General features: G+C 49.0%; 1 protein-coding gene across 1 annotated transcript in view; it reads right to left on the bottom strand.

Annotated features, from left to right (window-relative positions):
* OTOA (otoancorin) overlaps positions 1 to 17,770 on the bottom strand; it is a 51,519-nt gene that overhangs the window by 9,841 nt on the left and 23,908 nt on the right. The window contains exons 12-22 of the mRNA XM_058681091.1: positions 16,090 to 16,257; positions 14,900 to 15,040; positions 14,740 to 14,798; positions 14,501 to 14,618; positions 12,608 to 12,681; positions 10,409 to 10,544; positions 9,333 to 9,523; positions 7,880 to 7,973; positions 6,325 to 6,454; positions 4,170 to 4,357; positions 1,612 to 1,767 (exon numbers count right to left, since the gene is read on the bottom strand). Of these exons, the coding sequence (XP_058537074.1) occupies positions 1,612 to 1,767; positions 4,170 to 4,357; positions 6,325 to 6,454; positions 7,880 to 7,973; positions 9,333 to 9,523; positions 10,409 to 10,544; positions 12,608 to 12,681; positions 14,501 to 14,618; positions 14,740 to 14,798; positions 14,900 to 15,040; positions 16,090 to 16,257 (1,455 nt within the window). The remainder of the gene's footprint in view (positions 1 to 1,611; positions 1,768 to 4,169; positions 4,358 to 6,324; positions 6,455 to 7,879; positions 7,974 to 9,332; positions 9,524 to 10,408; positions 10,545 to 12,607; positions 12,682 to 14,500; positions 14,619 to 14,739; positions 14,799 to 14,899; positions 15,041 to 16,089; positions 16,258 to 17,770) is intronic.

Raw genomic sequence — 17,770 nt, 5'->3', positions numbered from 1 at the left:
ACCCAAACAAACCCAGCAGTCCTGGCTGAGTTGAGGACACCAAGTTCAAGAATTCACAACAAAGCAGACCCAGCCAGCTCTCCTTCCTCACCACTTCACCACCACACTTGACACAGCCACAAGTGGAGACTGCTTCCCCTGACTCCTCTAAGAAACCGGAAAGGCTCTGGCATTAACTTATTCAATACATATTTTATCATGTGGTAAAACATACATGTCGAGCCCTATATTCTTTCTTTAAAGAAAAACATGTGCTATTCATCTTTTATAGATACCCATTTCTGGATCCAGGTCTATTCTAAGCCCATCCGAATATCACAGGCAGCCCCCAAAGGACATGAAAATAACTCTTGGAATCCTTTCTTTCACCATACAAGCTGCCCTAGGAAGCTGCCAATCTACATTTTTTTTCTGTCAATAATTACACAAAAACTAGAGAAAGAGAGGACAACCCAAATTCACAGAGACCAGCACATCCAGCGTTTGCAGGGGAAAGTACTACACAAAAGGAAACTGCACGCAGAGAGAGGAGAGCACTTCAGAAGTCTGCAGAGATATCTTCGTAGGTACTGAGCACTGATTTGCACATGCAAGGAAGGACACTCCAAAGAAGCAAGGAAGGAAGCATCGGAAGGCAGCAAGCAAAGCTATTCCCAGAACTCATATGGAGTTGCAGAGCATTCACGTTCCCATCAGCCACAGTGGAGGGATCTTGAAATAAATGCAGCCCTCCGAGTAATGTTGTTTCAATCATTCCAGAATAAAGATCACTCTGAACTCACCCTCAGCAAGTTCAAAAGAATGCACCCAAAGGGGCAAAGCCATTGGGAAGGAACCTTAAATACATGCCTAAACAGAAAGCCCAGAAGCCTTTAAAGGAATACAAGCACCTCAAGCTTCAGTGATGCAAAACTTATACTGCTCGCCATCCACCCAGTTCACCGTGCTTGCACCTAGGCAAGGAGACAGCTAGGAGACAAAGCAGCTGAGAGAAACAGACTCAACAATAACCGTAATGGTGAGACTGACAGCAGGTGTGTGAAACGCTGTTACAAACACCACAAACATAAGCAAAGATATAAATGAACACATCCTGACACTGAGGAAATCCTTGCCCTGTACACCTGGGATCCCATATGGACACCGGTTCATGTCCCGGCTGCTCTACTTCCCATTCAGCTCCCTGCTTGTGGCCTGAGAAAGCAGTAGAGGCCAGCCCAAAACCTTGCAGCCCTGCACCTGCATGGGAAGCCCAGAGGAGGCTCCCAGGTCCTGGCTTCGGATTGGCTCAGCTCCAGCCATTGTGGCCACTTGTGGAGTAAGGCAGCAAACAATGATCTTTCTCTGTCTCTTCTCTTGTAAATCTGATTTTCCAATATAAATGAATCAAGAAGGAAAGAAAGAAAGAAAGAAAGAAAGAAAGAAAGAAAGAAAGAAAGAAAGAAAGAAAGAAAGAAAGGAAGGAAGGAAGGAAGGAAGGAAGGAAGGAAGGAAGGAAGAAAGAAAGAAAGAAAGAAAGAAAGAAAGAAAGAAAGAAAGAAAGAAAGAAAGAAAGAAAGAAAGAAGCGAAACTACAATTGAGCATTTAAAAGAGCTGACAAGTACACATACCTGTCCTGGGGCCCAGGCTGTGTGCTGGCTAAGGGAAGCCACCGTGTCTATGGAGCTGAGGTCCAGCTGCTCCAGTTCACTCTCATTCAGAGCCAGAGCAATGCGCCCCAGGGACAGGACGTGGTGCTTTCTCCAATACGAAGGTGTGTCCCAAAGCTCCAGGGCAGGGAGAGGACATAGAGCAGGTTGAACAGCAATAACCAGCAATTCATGCCTTCCCTCCCCACCCCCCAAATTCAGACGTTGAAACCTAATCCCCAGTGTGACAGCTATGGGGGTTGAGGCCCTGCACCCATATGGGAAACCTGAAAGAATCTCCTGGTTCAGTTCTAGCCATGGGGGCCGTTTGGGGGGTAAACCAATAGATGGAAGGGCTCCCTCAGTCTCTTCCTCTCTGCCTTTCAAATAAATAAATAAACCTTGAAAAATAAAAAAAGAATGCCAATCGGAGCCCTGGCTACACTGTGCTTCCAATCCTGCTTCCTACCAGTGTGCCTGGGAAGGCAGCAAATGATGGCCCAATTGCTTGTTTTCCCACCCACATGGGAGACCCATATTGATGTATGAACTCCTGGATTTGGCCTGGTCCATACCTGGGTTATTAAAGTGTTTAGAGAGTGAACCAGCAAGTGGAAAATTTCTCTCTCTCTCCCACCTATTCCATCAGTTTGTCTTTTAAATAAATAAAAATACATAAGCACTTTTACCTACATTAAAAACAATTCTAGAAGATGTGTTGGCTCAGCATGCTAATATTTCTACACTGGCAAGAGTTGAGTGTAGTATAGCATAGTACAGTTAAGTATAGGATGCTTCACGTTTTGTTCTTGAGACTATAAACTGGAATGTGCTTTGAAAAGATTTGGCTACAAGTACCAAGAGATGGTTAAATACTTTTACTCATAACCCCAGAAAATCCCCTTCTCAGAATTTGTTCTGAGAAACTGCAATTGCCCAAACACATACATACAAAGATGTACCTGGAGGCATTTAAAAAAATCTAAAATTCTGGCAAGTGGCTCAACAAGAAGAGCCAGTCATAAAACAAAATTTAACAGAGCTATATAAAACACTGATATTTCTGATATGGAAAAATACACCTTCTCTACAGTTGGACATGGAAAGTAATTTGTTGATAGTAAATGAACATATTTTTACAATACATATGAATATATATGAAATTTCATGCCAAATATACATGAAATTCACACTGGTATGTTATCATATACACAGAAATCTGGGAGGCAGGGGCTGGCATGTGGCATAGCATATCCAAGTTCTGGTTTGAATCTTAACTGTTCTGCTTCTCATCCAGTTTCCTGCTAAGCACCCCTAAAAAATAGCAGAAGGTGGCCCAGGTCCTTGGGCCCCTAGCTTCCTGGGACACCCAGATGAAGATCCAGGCTCCTAGCTTCAGCCTGGCCCAACCCTGGCCCTGGCTATTATAGCCATTTGGGGAATGAGCCAGCAAAGAGAAGATTCATATTTATATTCTCTCTCTCTCTCTCTCTCTCTCTCTCTCTCTCTCTCTCTCTCTCTCTCTCTCTTTCAAGTAAATAAAATAAATCTACGAAAAAACAGCCAGACATCTGGGAAGCTTTAGGTAAACACACCAAAATATCAGTAGTGATTGTCTCTACATAACAGATTGTGGCTGAATTTCTTTTTTTATTATTTTTTCTGAATTTTCTAAAACAAATTTGAATTACTTATATTAAAAAATACAGTTTTAATATAATTTAGGCAATTTATTTGATAACCCCAGGAAGGGAACTGTGTATTGCACAACTATCCCAGCAGCCAAAATAAACCACCCAAGGGGAACTTGATAGGTAGAGATACTTTATCTGCTGGTTCATTCCCCAATTGCCAATCAACAGTTGGGGATGGACCAGGCTGAAGCCAGGAGCCAGGAGCCAGCAGCCAGGAGCCAGGAACTCAGTCCATGTCCCTCACATGGCTGTCAGAGATCCAACAACTTGAGCCATCACCTGCTGTCCCCCTGTGCATTAGCAGGAAGCAGGACTAGAAGCAGAGTCAGGTTTCAAACCCAGGCCCTCTTGTAGGGGGTGCAGGCACCCCAGGTGGTGCCTTAATCACTGAACCTGAACTCCTGCCCCTGTAACTATAATTTTAGAGGATTTAATTGTTCATCTCAGGAGGGCAATCAGGTATTGCACAGCGGTCCCAGCAGCCAAAGCAGGCCATGGTGGCCAAGCACTTCCAATCCTCTTTGCTTTGTTTTTCAGAGGCATTTGCAATCGACTCTGAAAAAAATCTGCTGAAAGCAGCAGTCGGGGTTTCCAAGGAAAGGAAGAAAAGGTCCAATTTCTGGAAGCAGCCAGAGGCATCCAAGCATCCTCAGTTCCTGGGTCCAAGCACCTGCTGAATGCCAAGACACATTCTTCTCTGCTGTCTGCCTCAAACCAGAAAGGAGCTACACATCCTCCTGTTTCTCAGAAGATCACCACAGAGAAACTTCAGTAAGAGAATGGATTTTGTGCCTGGTGTGCAATCCCTATCCCTCTTGAATGCATTCTCTGTAAGGTAAGCTTTACCTGCACCGCCTTGTCCTTCAGAGCTGTCAGCTGAGCATGGCTGAACCCCTGGACCGCCCCCAGCAGCTCCACGCTCCTAAGGAAAGTGTCACCCTCCATGCAGAGCAGTTCCTCCGGGGCCCAGCAGGTGTTGGCCTCGGCCAACTTGAAGATATCAAGGGAAGAGGGAGCCATGACTCCATGGCAACCTGGAGAACAAGTGAGAAGATGCAAAGGAAGGACGTGGAAAGGGGGAAAGAGAATCCAGAGCATGTGAGCCTCTTTCTATTGGAATGAGAATGTGTTCCAGTCGGGGTTTTCGGTGCCTTTCTTGCTGAGGACCTGGGCCTGAGGAAAAGCCAGCTTCCTGCCCATCCACGTGCTTCCAACAGGAGCCTTGCAGCATTGCAACTGGACTACAAGCACTTTGAGCGCGGTGAGAGCTGGTGTTGGACCGTCCTGACATTCAGGTCAAACCCAAAGCCACCAGGCCCTCTGGATTCCAGTTTTCTGCTCTATAAAGTGGGGATTAAAATGACCTCATGGGATGGTTGTGAAGAATGTGATCTGCATAAATTACTTGTCAAGCATACAACAGGCACTCAACCAATGCTAACCATCATTACCATTATTTTTGTTATCTGCATGTGCAACGCAACTCTTTTTGGAAAACCCCAATGCAGAGAACCAGCTGCCGAGGGCAGAGGTGCAGAGGCCAAAGAAGAGAGGACAAATCCAAGATGCCACAATGTAGAATTTGAGGAGCAAGTTCATGGGCAGAAGCATGGTCTCGGGTGACTGGGAGACATGGGTTCCCAGCACCAAGAGGTGGCAGGTCCTAATTAAAGAAAGCCGGTCAGACGGCCCCTGTACCTTTTTAAGAAATATTAAGATTCATTAGAGAAATTCCAGACTCAGACAAGAGCCCTTCTGGATGTAAGAACATCAGATAAGAGCATCAGGTTATCTTAATGACTGTGGTTATCCTACATGCCCTGAGATGGCTCTCCGAGTTCTCTCAAGGGTAAAGTGGCGGTTACATTCAAAGTGGCTGCAGCCATGTCAAGCTAATTCCCCACACCAGCATTCAGGGCTCCAGAATTATAAACATGGAGTCCTCCTACCCAATGGATAGGAGCATTTGGTGTCAATAAAAATCAAAGTGGGGGCCCGGCATGATAGCCTAGTGGCTAAACTCCTCGCCTTGTATGTGCTGGGATCCCATATGGGCACCGGTTCATATCTCCGCTGCTCCACTTCCCTTCCAGCTCCCTGCTTGTGGCCTGGGAAAGTGGTAGAGGACGGCCCAAAGCCTTGGGACTCTGCATCCACGTGAGAGACCCAGAAGAAGCTCCTGGCTCCTGGCTTTGGATTGGCTCAGCTCCAGCCATTTCAGGCAGTTGGGGAGTGAACCAGAGAATGGAAGATCTTCCTCTCTGTATCTCCTTCTTTCCGTAAATCTGCCTTTCCAATAAAAATAAATCTTAGAAGAAAAATTTAAATCACACTGGAGGAGAGGGGGCCAGTGCCAATGCATAGCATGCTAGGCCTCCAGCTATAGCACCAACACTGCCAGTTTGAGTCCCAGCTGCTCTACTTCTGATCCAGCTCCCTGTTCATGTGGCCTGACTCCTCACACCTCTGAGACCAGTCTTATTAAGGATAACAAAACTCTCCAACCCTTTGCATCTACAATACACCAGGCACCGTTGCACCATTATGAACAAGTGTGTTTGTTTAACCACATTACCCCTCACATTAATTCACTAGAGGCATTCACTCTCCCCATTTCACAGGGGAAGAAAATTGAGCCACAGAGAGGTTGAAGAACATACTCAAAGTCATATATCTAGTTTGTGATGAGACTCAGGATACAAACCCAGCCAGTGTGGCCCTATTCTGGTGGTGGTTAGTGCCCAAGCCATAGTGGCCCTTGAAATTTCAGCCATTCCCACTGAAAGCTTTGTTACCCTGATTGGCCCGTTCACCTGCTGGTATGGCCATGAGCCCAAGCCCCTTCACAGTGTTGTCATTCTTTGGCCCGTGGGTGCTCACTGCTCCATTGCTTCGCAAACATTTCATCTGGTCTCCACGACAAGGAGACCTGTGGTGGTCAGGGTCCCAGCCCAGGATGCTGCTGCCCAGCCACCAGCCCAGAGACCCCAGGGTAACTCACCAGGGGCAGGGTTGGAGCTGGGGCTGTGGTCACTGCTGTTCCAAACAGATTCAAAAACAGCCCAGAGGAACTCTGCAGGGGGCAAGGTCGCACCCATTTGGGAAGCTGCCTGTTGAAGGACTTCGGGAAACTGTAGAGGTTACAGAAGATGAAAGATGAGCCAATCCTAGCACATTAGATAAAGGTCTACTCCGAATTTAAGCTGCAACACTGCTTACTGCCTCCATTTGTTTTCTTTGCAGCAATTTCTCATATAGATTTAACCCCAGTGGGGCAGTTACTACAGCCTAGCAGGTTAAGCTGCCTGCCACTTGGGACACCTGCATCCCATATCAGAACACCAGTAAAGGCCCAGGCTACTCCAGCTGGCTGGGCCAGTCCAGCTCCCTGATAATGAACACCCTGAACACTGACTTTGCCATGACCGGCTGTTAGCAGGTGGATGTGACTTTGGGGTCACACCATGTGTTCAGCTCTGCAGAGCATGTACGACCACATGTATCTGGTGCAGGCATACAGATGCAGGAGTGAGAGTGTGTAATCAGTCAATGCCATCATTATTTGGTAAATACTCCTTCTCCACGGATGGATTTCCTGATCTGGTCGGGTGGGGCGTGGTTGAGGGACTTATTCTGGCAGTTGGGACAGAGTAGCTTTTGCAGCCTAGGTTTCAGGAGTGTGATGCTATTCCACCACTCCTTCTGGGGTTCCAACACTCCACACAGAGCAGGACCATGAAGGGCTCCAGAGACACTCAGAGAGCAGGGCTGCTCCAGGCAGAGTGAGTAAAGCCCCAGTGGCACTGGCATCTCATATGGGCAACTGGTTCTTGTCCTGGCTGTCTACTTCCCATCCAACTCCCTGCTAATGCACCTGAGAAAGACGGCCCAAGTTCTTGGCCCCCTGCACCCAGTGGAAGACCCAAAGTTTCCGGCTCCTGCCTTGGATCTGACATGCTACAGCAGCAGCAGCCATTTGGGGAGCAAGTCAGCAGATGGAAAATCTCTCTCTCTCTCTCTCAATGTCTCTCTCTCACACTCTCTATGTCTCTCTCTATGTCTCTCTCTCTCTCTCTCTCTCTCACACACACACACACACACAACTCCGATTTCAAATAAATAAATCCAGAAGAAAAAGTGATTACTTCTTGCTTGTTTCACTGGCCTCTAGGCCCAGGCTGTCCAGCTCATGGAGAGTTATTGCACCTAGAGGGCTGGGCCCAGTAGAGGTCCATGTTGTACACACTGGACCATATGCATGTGTGTATGGTCCCAGCTTCAGTGGGCACACACGTAGGACTCATGCAGAAAGCAGCTCAATGACAGCCCCCAGGCCTCACACATCTGCCTGGAGTATCATGTGAAAGGCCCTCATTCAGCTGCTGCCTCACTCACTCTCTCCCGAGCCTCAGACAATCAGGAAAGGAGTAGGAAACATCGGAGCCCCTTGAGATAGGGAGGAAGCTTCTAGAACCACAGACAAGCAGCAAGCCCCATGGGGTGTACCTGACCCCAGTTTCTCCCACTTTGAAATCCTTCAGCCTTCACAAAAGTACCTGTGTGGCAATGGGGCTTAGTTCCTCTCTTGAGAAAAGCACGAGAAAGGGTCCCAAGTCCTTCATTGTCTCCAATGTCCAATTCCCAGGGAATCTGAGAAGACAGGAGCCGTAGAATAGAAATTCCTGATATACTTACTAGGAAACTTGCCAGACCCTGCCTTCACCCCCCCCCCCAGCATCCCTGACATCCAGAAGCAGACCATCTGTGTACGTGGGGAAGGCATCAACCATGTGGTTCCACTACCCTCTCCTGCTCCCCCCCCACTAAAAAAATAACGCCAGGCAGGGCATATCATGTAGACTGACCCATCAGTCTTGCCCAGAGATGCAAAAAGAAACTGCCAGCGAAGATTTTTTTTCTGGTTTCTCTCCCAGGAAACAGCATCTAATGGGTCCTCTCTGTCACCAAGTAGAGGAAATAAAGGCCACATCAAGGAACAGAGACAAACAACAGGAGGAACATGTTTCTGGGGACATGATTTGAACCCCTGGATCCAGTCATGCCGGAAGGTCACCCCTGAAGTCTTCCATTGCATTCTTGGATCAACATAACTGTCACCCCTGGCAGGAATGCAAAATTCTCTCTTGAATTTGACGGGATAGTAACAGCAGAGGCCCAAAATCCATTGCTGTCCTAATACAGACCACAAATATCTACCATGAAATGTTATATGTTATCTCTGTTTATTTCTCTGAAAGAGATTTGCTCAGCTGGCATTGGTAGGTATATCTCTGTGTGACAAATATCACCATCGAACCCCAAAGTCCCTGAGGGCAGAAACCATGCCCACTTTACAATCATATCTTTAGCCCTAGTCGTAAGACAGTTGTCATGTACAGCATCAGGCGACAGACACTGCCTTAACTCTTTTTTCTGTGCCAATTCAGATACCCTACAGAGATTCTTCCAGCTGCGAAAACTAGGAGAAAAGGGGAACCAGGCAGAAGACAGGGCATTTCTGAGGCAGTGAAAAAGACACTGGATGGTACCATCATGGTGATCATGGAACAGGGTGCATGTACCCAAATCCATGGAACATTCAGTACCAACAGTGATTCCTGGCCACATGTGGGTTCATCACGGGCAAGAAATGAACCCATTTGGGAGGGATGTTGATAATGCTGAAGCTGTCCACATGTGGAGCAGGGAGTATATGGAAAAATCCATGAGTTGTCACCTAAATGTGCTGTGAACCTAAAACCAATCCAACCTAGTCTTTAACAATATCATCCTGCTGTGGTGCCATTTTTCAAAACTCTCTTCCTGTCATGTGCCAATGTGCATTGGTGTCAATCACATGAGCCACAGGCCCAAAACAGCAAGATGACATTCACAGCGTCTAAGCCTCCCCTCCCTAGCTAGAGGCCCTCTCCCTGTCGGTAAGGCAGGAGAGTCCAGACCGGATGCCCCTCCACCCGGCACATCGCAGCAAGTCCCAGTGCCCCTCACCCGAATTCCTGCAGGAGCCTGAGCCTCATGGCAACCTTCTGCTCAGGACTGAGGTCCAGGCAGCCTCTGAGAGTGTGCAGAGCAGTGGCCCAGGCCTTGGGTGAGATCCCTGTGCTGATCATAGCGGCTGGCAAGTGACACAGCAGGTGTCCCACAATGTCCACGGTGTAGTCATCAGCAACAGAGTTATCCTGAACCCAACAAGCAGAGGTGATGAGACAATGCAGCAGGGCACTCCAAGTCATGATCTCTTAAAAACACTCCCCAACCCCAGGATCTGAGCCAGCAGCTACCCCACCATGGGTGGCCAGAGATGGAGCGGGTGGTGGTTTTACTAGTGAAAGTCCAACATGGCACATCATGAGCACTCTGCCAGTGAGGACTTTGCAACAGCCCAGCATTCAACAGCAACAATCACAACAATAATCAAAGAAATTGCATGCTGACATTTGTATGGCACGTGAAAGCTTGGCCACCCTCAAAATGAGAAGACCAGCTCATGTCTACCATATATGTTTACAATGTGCCAGGCACTGGTCTACTAGAGTAAGCATTTACAGGCCTTAAACCATTCATCTTCCTGATCACTGTGAGAGATTAAGTACTAGCAGGATTCACTTTTCAAAAGAACCTGGTAGCTATCCAGGCACACTGGCCCTTGGGCCTTTGCATTCAACAAGGTACAGCTCATTTTATATCACCAAACACTCCATGAAGGATGTGGCATCATACCCATATTTCTGGTGAGGACCCTGGGGTTCAGAGAGAGGAAGTGACTTGCCCAAAGCCACATAGCCAAGTGATGGCAGAGGCATGTGTAAAACATACTCTGTGTATTAGTCTTTGTAGTTTTATAGAGAGGCCACCGCTCAGGCAGGCCCCAGGCTCAAGGGGAGCTCTGGAACCAAGAGTCAAGGTTACCCCAAGCAGCAATTTCAGAGCCAACTTTGAACCCTACAAGTCAGACCTCTAGCTGTCACAGCAGGTGCGAGATTCCAGCAACCCCTTCTGGAGGGGTTTTCCCCCTGAATGGTAAGGGACTTCAGCAAGAGTGGCCCAGAGGGGTGTGTCCTTACCAGGCACTGCTGGACTTTCCTGATGACCAAGTCCCTTTTGTAGGAATCTAAAACCAAGGAATCCAGCCGTCTCTTCCCCAGGCTGATGAGGAAGGGCACACATTGGGAGGCTGGCATCGAAGCCAGGTAGCGCGCCCTGCAGGGAGAGCGGGAAAGTGGGAGGAAGCCAGCAGCAAGGGCTCTGTATTGGCCCTGAAATTGGGGGTGCATGTCCAAGAGCTTATTCCATAGACACCCTAATTTTAGCAGGGGAAAACAACATGAACTCCACAAATGAGGCAACTCATTTCAGCTACAGATACACATGAGGAAGAAACTATAGTAATCCTAAAATATAAAACGAGGAGCTAAACCACTGCTTGTGAGAGCCGTATTCCATATAGCAGCGCTGTTTGAAATTCTGGCTGCTCTGCTTTCGACCAAGCTCCCTGTTAAAGTGCCTGGGAGAGCAGAAGACAGGTCCCTGCACCCATGTGGGAGACCCGGAGGAAGCTCCTAGCTCCTGGTCCCTAGACTGGCTCAACACCAGCCTTTGAGGTCATTTGGAGAGTGAACCAGAGGATATAGAAGCTCTCTGTTTCTCCTCTGTCTGTAACTCTGTCTTCCAAATAAAAATCAAAAAAATATTTTTTAAAGGAAGGAAAGAAGAAAGGGAGGAAGGGGGGAGGGAGGGAAGGGAGGGAGGAAGGAAGAAAAGAAGGAAGGAAGGAAGGAAGGAAGGAAGGAAGGAAGGAAGGAAGGAAGGAAGGAAGGAAGGAGAGAGGTGAAGATGTGAAGAGAAAGTCTGTGTCTTCTCCCTGAATTGGAAGCGGGGACAGTGTAATCTTGGGCCTGCCAGGAATCACTACAGACAAACAACCTCCTGACAGTGAGGCCAACAGAGCAAAGCAGGGCTGAGAGATGCGTGACATCTTCTGAGCCCTTAGACCCAGCTGTGCTCCAAGTCCATCCTCACACCTTCCAGTTACCCCCAAGGGAAAGTCCAGACTTCAGCTGCCTCTGAGTCTAGCACACAGGAACGGTTCAATCAATCTTTCTCTGCTGAAGGAAAATCACAATGGTAAAAGAAGGAAGCAGAAAGTACAGCAGAGGAGCCGTGTCTGAGAGCAGGGCTGCCCCACCGGCCTTCCAGCCCACACTCAGCAGGAGGAAGCCCCCCTGCCCTGCTCACACCACACCTGCCTGCACACCCTGGAGCCTGGGCACAGCTTCCAAGCCAGCCCAGTCGGAGCATGCTTCCCTGGTCCTGATCCAGGCTTCAGTGGCTTGGGTGTTGAAATGAAGAAACGCAGGAACGTCTAGGGAAGACCTGGAGGGTGCTCAGAATTTCGATCCCTATGCTCCAGCTCTGACCTGCAAACGCTAGTTTGCCTTTGGCTCCTCCAGAAAACCCAGGAGGGAAAGAATTCCTTTGGCTGGGTGTCCTTCCTCCCAGGATTACAGCTGAGCCAGAATGGGGGGGCTCTAGGAATCTCTGAGTGAGACATTGCTTGGAGTGCCTGCAACACATAAGGGGATGTCTGTCTCCGCTCCCTGGTCCAACTTCTGCTAACGTGCAGCCTGGAAGGCTGCGAGTACGTGGGTCACGGCTGTCCATGGAGGAGACCTGGACTGAGTTTCAGGATCCCAGCTTCTACTTGTTACATCCCCATAGCTCTTGTGGGCACTTGAGGAGTGAGTCAGGGGAAGGGAGAGCCTCTCTCTCTCTCTCTCTCTCTCTCTCTCTCTCTCTCTCTCTCTCTCTCTCTCTAAATCTGTGTGTGTGTGTGTGTGTGTGTGTGTGTGTGTGTGTGAAAAAGACAGGAATGGTGAATATCATGGGGCAGCAGGTTAAGACACCACTTGGTGATGTCCACATCCCACACTAGACTGCTGGTTCAATCCCCAGCTGTTCCACTTTCTATCCAGCTTCCTGCTCTTGCACCTGGGAAGCAACAGCTGGTGAGTCAGGTGCTTGAATTCCCTACTACCCACATAGGAGACCCAGATGGAGTCTCTGGCTCCTAGTTTCAGCCCCTCCTGGCTCCAGCTAATATGGGTATCCAAGGAATTAATCAGTAGGTAGAAAGTGTCTTTATGTATGTCTGTCTCACTCTCCTACTTTCCTCCCTCTCTGTCAATCTACCTTTCAAATAAACCAGTAAATCTATTAAAAAAAAATAAGTAAAATAAATAGGAAAGGAACCCATGTTCACTTACGGGAGGGCAACCAAGAGGAAAGGTGGCACAGATGACCTGGCCACATCCCAGTATTTCCATGCCAGACAGTTAACCTGGAAGATGAGGTAGTCAGAGGAATTTGAGTCAGTCATACTGAAGGCAAATCCACACAAAGTGCTTCCTATTGCTGCCTGCTATTCCAAGCACTTTGTCCATGTTTGCTTCTGTAATGGGGCACCCAAGGACTTAGGTGCTATTCCTGTGCCCAACTAATGGATGAAAAGCACTGAGGTGATGACTACAAGATGAGCATAAAAATTACATTAAATATGGCAATGTCCAACATCTGTCTTGTTTTAACTGCAAGGATGTGAAAGATGACTTGAAGGTCCCTCAGCAGGGTTAAGTAAATGATAGCATATCCCATACAATGGGATAGTAAACAGCAGGTTTGTTTTGAGCTGGTAAATTTGTCAACACTCACAGCCTGAATGACATTATTGAGCACATGTGCCACAGATGAGGTTAAACAGTAGTAGAATGACATTTGTGTTGTTTCCATCACACATAGCTATGGATTATATTGATCAAGGTCAAGAGCCAACCCTTCCTTCCAGTACCTTCTGTAACAGGTTGACCAGATGATTCTGGTGAGGGAGTCTGAGATTAAACAACCTGATTTGCATTAGCAGCCTGGTGGGTTATTCTAGAGGGGACTAGCAGTTCTCTTCCTGTTCTAACTCCATGCTAAAGTGCCTGGGGAGGCAGCAGAAGAGGCAGGGGTGCTTGGGCCTTTACCACCCATCCAGGGATGGAGTTTTGGTTCCTTGTAGGCATTTAAGGAGTGAACCCGCAAATGGAAGATGTATCTCTTTCTCTTTGTCTCTCTCTCTCTCTCCTCTCTCTCTCTCTCTCGCCCTGTCTTTCAAATAAATAAATAAATTATAAAAATAAAAAGAAGTGCAAATTCTCAGCCCTCACCCAGATCTATTCTACATACTCAGGAAGCTCTGAGCCTGAACCTCTGTCTGTGTTTCAATTACATCTTCCAGGGGATACCCAGAGGCAAGTTTAAGTGTGCGGCCACTGAACCACCCTTTGATCAAACCTTTGCAAACTCCTCGACTGACCTCAAAGCCTTATCCATTTTCACTTCTGGGTTCTCAGGAAGAGAATGCCCTATTCACAGAAGAAACTCCCACAACCCACTTACCTCCCACACTCCACCCCTTCCCCACGCTCCACCCAACCCATGCATCAAAACGACAGAGGATAACAACTATGAATGCTGCCTGTCTGGCATTTTCTTTGTATTTGAGTCTGAAAGACCAGGCCAAGGCCAAGGAGATGCTCTGTCCCCACCTGCTCAGCCTGCCAGGACTCTGGACGGTCAACAGCTCACACACAAAGCCCAGCACCTGCTTGGCTATGACAAGTTGCTATCTGCTGCCAGTCTCCCCAAAGAGAGGTTGAGCTTCCATGATGGTTTGGAAAATGAGGTCTTCAACCAAGAAGAAACTGCTTTCATAGTGGGGTCCATGGGCACAGCTACCCCTGGAAGGGACAGGAATGTCCCACGGCGATGGGTGAGGGGAGGTCTCCTTTGGTCCCAGGAGAATACAGTTATGGACGTGCCAAAGAGCACACCTTACAAATACACACGGCCAGGTTCAGGTGTGACTACGGAATTGCCGCTCCTTTAAGACATCAGTGGTGGGGCTGTGGGTATTTGGAGCTCTACCACAAAAAAGCCAGAGACAACCCGGCTCAACAGCAGGCCCCCACTCATCACTTGCTTCTGAGTAATTCTGGCATAAATATCTTTATATGTCAAACACACTCCACCCAGGCCTGGTGTCTGGTTGGGGCTGAGAGGGTAAGTGGGAGATAGAAAGAATGAGATGGAGAAGCAGGGAAACACAGCCATGGTACCTGATGTGGTGAAAGCAGGGGGAGGTTATTCTCAAAACGGTGGAAATGAGCCAGAAAGGAGTTGGCGTCCATGGCTTTGATGTGCGAGCAAGTCACGCCTTTCACCAGCTGTCCAGTGCTAGTAAACAAAACATGAACGGGATAAGGAGGAAGGAACAAAGATTCTAACTCACTTTCCCACCTGAGAAGCCAGGCTCTAAAGGGCCGCTTCTACCCACGCACGGAGCCATTGCCCCTACCTCAGGAGTTCCTCTGGCCTCTCGGTCGTCTCTGACAGCTGCTCATACAGGAACAAGGCCTGGAGAGAGAGAGGCATGGACAGTGTAGCCAAAGCACTCACTGGATTGGTGGGGAAAGCAGACCATCCCCGTCATCTGTCTGCAGGCAATGGGACCAGACCTGGCTCCGCCTGAGTTCCTTTTCCTTTAGCATCGTCACGTTGAGCCCAGGTTCTGTCTGTAACCGGAAGAGTGATACTTCCTTAAAAAAGGCCCCTTGTATCTCCACCAGGCCTGGGGCAGTATCTCCTGCTCCAATCACCTGCAAGAGTGGGAGGAAACACAATGACTACCTGGCACAGGGTGCAATGAGGTTTGGGTAGGGGCGGGAGAACAAGTACAAACCAATCCATCAGATTATCCACCTGATCCAAGGAGGGACTATCATTCATGCTCACTGTACAGATGGAGCCACTGAGGCCTGAGAGGGATTGGTTGAGAGTCTTCCAAACCTTATACTCTTCGTGTCCAATCTATATGTTATTGCTGTTTGCAAAATGTCGGTGACGCGGGCCATGGGGAGGGGGTTGGATCCTTAAAGGATTCTGCAATTGGATATGGCAGTTCTGATGGAGTCCTATGAGTCAGATGACGCAAAGACCCCCTCCACTGAGTGATAAAAGAGCATGCCTGTGACTTTGACCGTGAGAACGGGCCTTCCACAGTACTAACTTCAGGACTGCATTTCAGATCTGGAAAGCAAGCTTCTTCAGTGGTGACTTAGAAAACCTAGCCCTGGCAGGTGCGGGGCATAGAGCTGGATGCCACTCAGGACATTCGTGGTTCCGACTGGAGTGCCTGGTGTTCAAGACCTCCCTCCACTTCCAGTCCCAGCTTCCTGTTCAAGCACTCACTGCCGCTCACAGGAGAGACCCTGGCGGAGCTCCTGGCTCCTGGCTTCCACATGGCCCGTCCCTGGTTGGTGTGAGCATTTAGGGAGTGAATCACAGTAGGATAGGAGGTCTCTCTCTTCTCTCTCTTCCCCTCTGCTTTTCAGATAAAAAATGTTTTAAAAAGATGTTTAAAAAGAAATTATTTAAAATTTTAAAAAGAAAGAAATCTGATAGAAAATATGCATTAGAGCCCATTTTCCAAATGGCAGGAGCAAAGGGCTCCTTCTGGAAGCGAGGAGAGAGAGGGGGAGGCCACAGGGAGACAGTGCCTTGTAGGTTCAGATGAACTCCATCCACAGAAGCCGAGCCGAGATGCTCCCAGCCCTGAGTTAGTGACCCTTGTGCACGGCCCACCCACAAAACCCAGCACCGTTCCCTCTTGGAACTGCGTGCCTGGGGACCCTAGCCTCCCTCTCACCTTTCTGAGAACAGCCTGCCGCTGCGCAGGAGACAAGTTGGACACGTGGTAAAAGCTGGCGCCTCGCAGCATCTGCCAGAGGTCCCTGAGTTGCATGCTGTGGAGGACCTGGGTGCCGACACCAGCAAGCAGCGCACCCATCTGGCTGGCAACGGAGAAAGACAGCACCTGGGAGAGAACGAGCCACTAGGGAGAGCCTATGTTCAGGCCTGCAGCCTCCCGGATGCTTGCCAAGGCCACCTACAGGCCAATTACGGGGATGCTGGGTGGCACCTGAGCATAGCGGGTGGTGCCCACCCAGGCCTGCCTGCCTTCACTCAGGGAAGAGTTAGAGACGCAACACAAATTATGCAGCGAACGTACTGCTGCCTGGACTTGCCATAGTCACACCAGACCATGGTCACAGAGAGTGCTGGTCTAGCGGTTAAGGAGCCCACAGCCCTGCCTAAGTGCCTGGACTCCATCAGCAGCTCCACGCCCCAGCTGCTCATGCACACCCTGGGGGCTGCAGGCAACCGCTCAAATACTCCGGTCCCTGCCAATCCGCTGGGAGACCTGGATTGAGTGCCAGGCTCCTGGCTTCAGCCTGACCCAGCTCCCATCACTGCAGGCATGTAGGAAGTGAATCAGTAGATGGGAAATTCTCTCCGTCTCTCTCTCTCTCGCTAGCTTGCTCTCTCTCACTCACTCTTTCACCCATCCAACTAAATCAAGTGTTTTGATTTGTGTGCATGGCAAGAATTCCCATTTTAAAAATGCAGATTTGAGTTTTTCTGTTGTGTTTTGTTTTGCAAATCTCAAGGTCGGACAAGCCTGGACCCACATCCCCACCTGGCAGAAAGTAGCAAAGGCCAGGCAGCAGCCACACTGTGTGAGGTGGGTCCTGGTTCTGTTTCCCCAGGCTCTAACCCCTGACCGGGCCCAGAGGCCACCACCTTTGTCACGTAGCAACCATGGGACACAGCAACACCCCAGGTTCATCCTTAATCTAATAGCTGATGATGAATAGCCCGGCACTGTCTGTCCTATCATTAATTACACCTGCTTAATTACACCTGCTTTCCCACTCCTCCATTCAGTAAAAACAAATGGCTGGATGACTTTCCCTGTAATCAGGGACATGTGTTGGCCCCCCAAAAAAGATCACTTGAGTGATTTCCTATAGTCCTTCCCTGCAGAATGGATAGTCTGACTGTCCCTCACCCCTCAGCAGGCAGAGCTAGGGAAGACACAAGCTTGTCCAGGAGCAGAAGGGAACAGCATCTCTCATTCAGCCTCTCCCTGCCCCCCCACACACATCAACTTCACAGAGAGAGGTCAAGAGAGACTCCAGTGCAAGTGCAGGAACAAGGAGCTTCACAAGAAAGTCACCTTGAGTCACCAGAGGACTGGCCTAACTCTGGCCTGGAGTCTGAAAGCTCAAATGAGTGGACCGTGATCCCAGGGCCGTGATGGAAAAGCGCACAGGAGGTACAGAAAATGAGCCAGCTCTGCAGCCAGAGGCCCTGGGCTCATCCAATCTGGGTCTCTTCTACATGGCCCTGGCAATGCCCTGATATGCTCTGTGCCTCCATGAATGACCTAGAAAGAGCAGACAGTGACACTGATGACCTCGTAGATCTGCAGGAAAGATTCGGTGATCAGCCTGGCCCACAGCGGGTGCTTAGCCAGTGCTTGCTGC

Source organism: Ochotona princeps, chromosome 24 (genome assembly GCF_030435755.1).
Source record: "Ochotona princeps isolate mOchPri1 chromosome 24, mOchPri1.hap1, whole genome shotgun sequence".
Lineage (NCBI taxonomy): Eukaryota > Metazoa > Chordata > Mammalia > Lagomorpha > Ochotonidae > Ochotona > Ochotona princeps.
The sequence above is the reverse complement of the archived record's forward strand: the minus strand, read 5'-3'. Positions and strand labels throughout refer to the sequence as shown.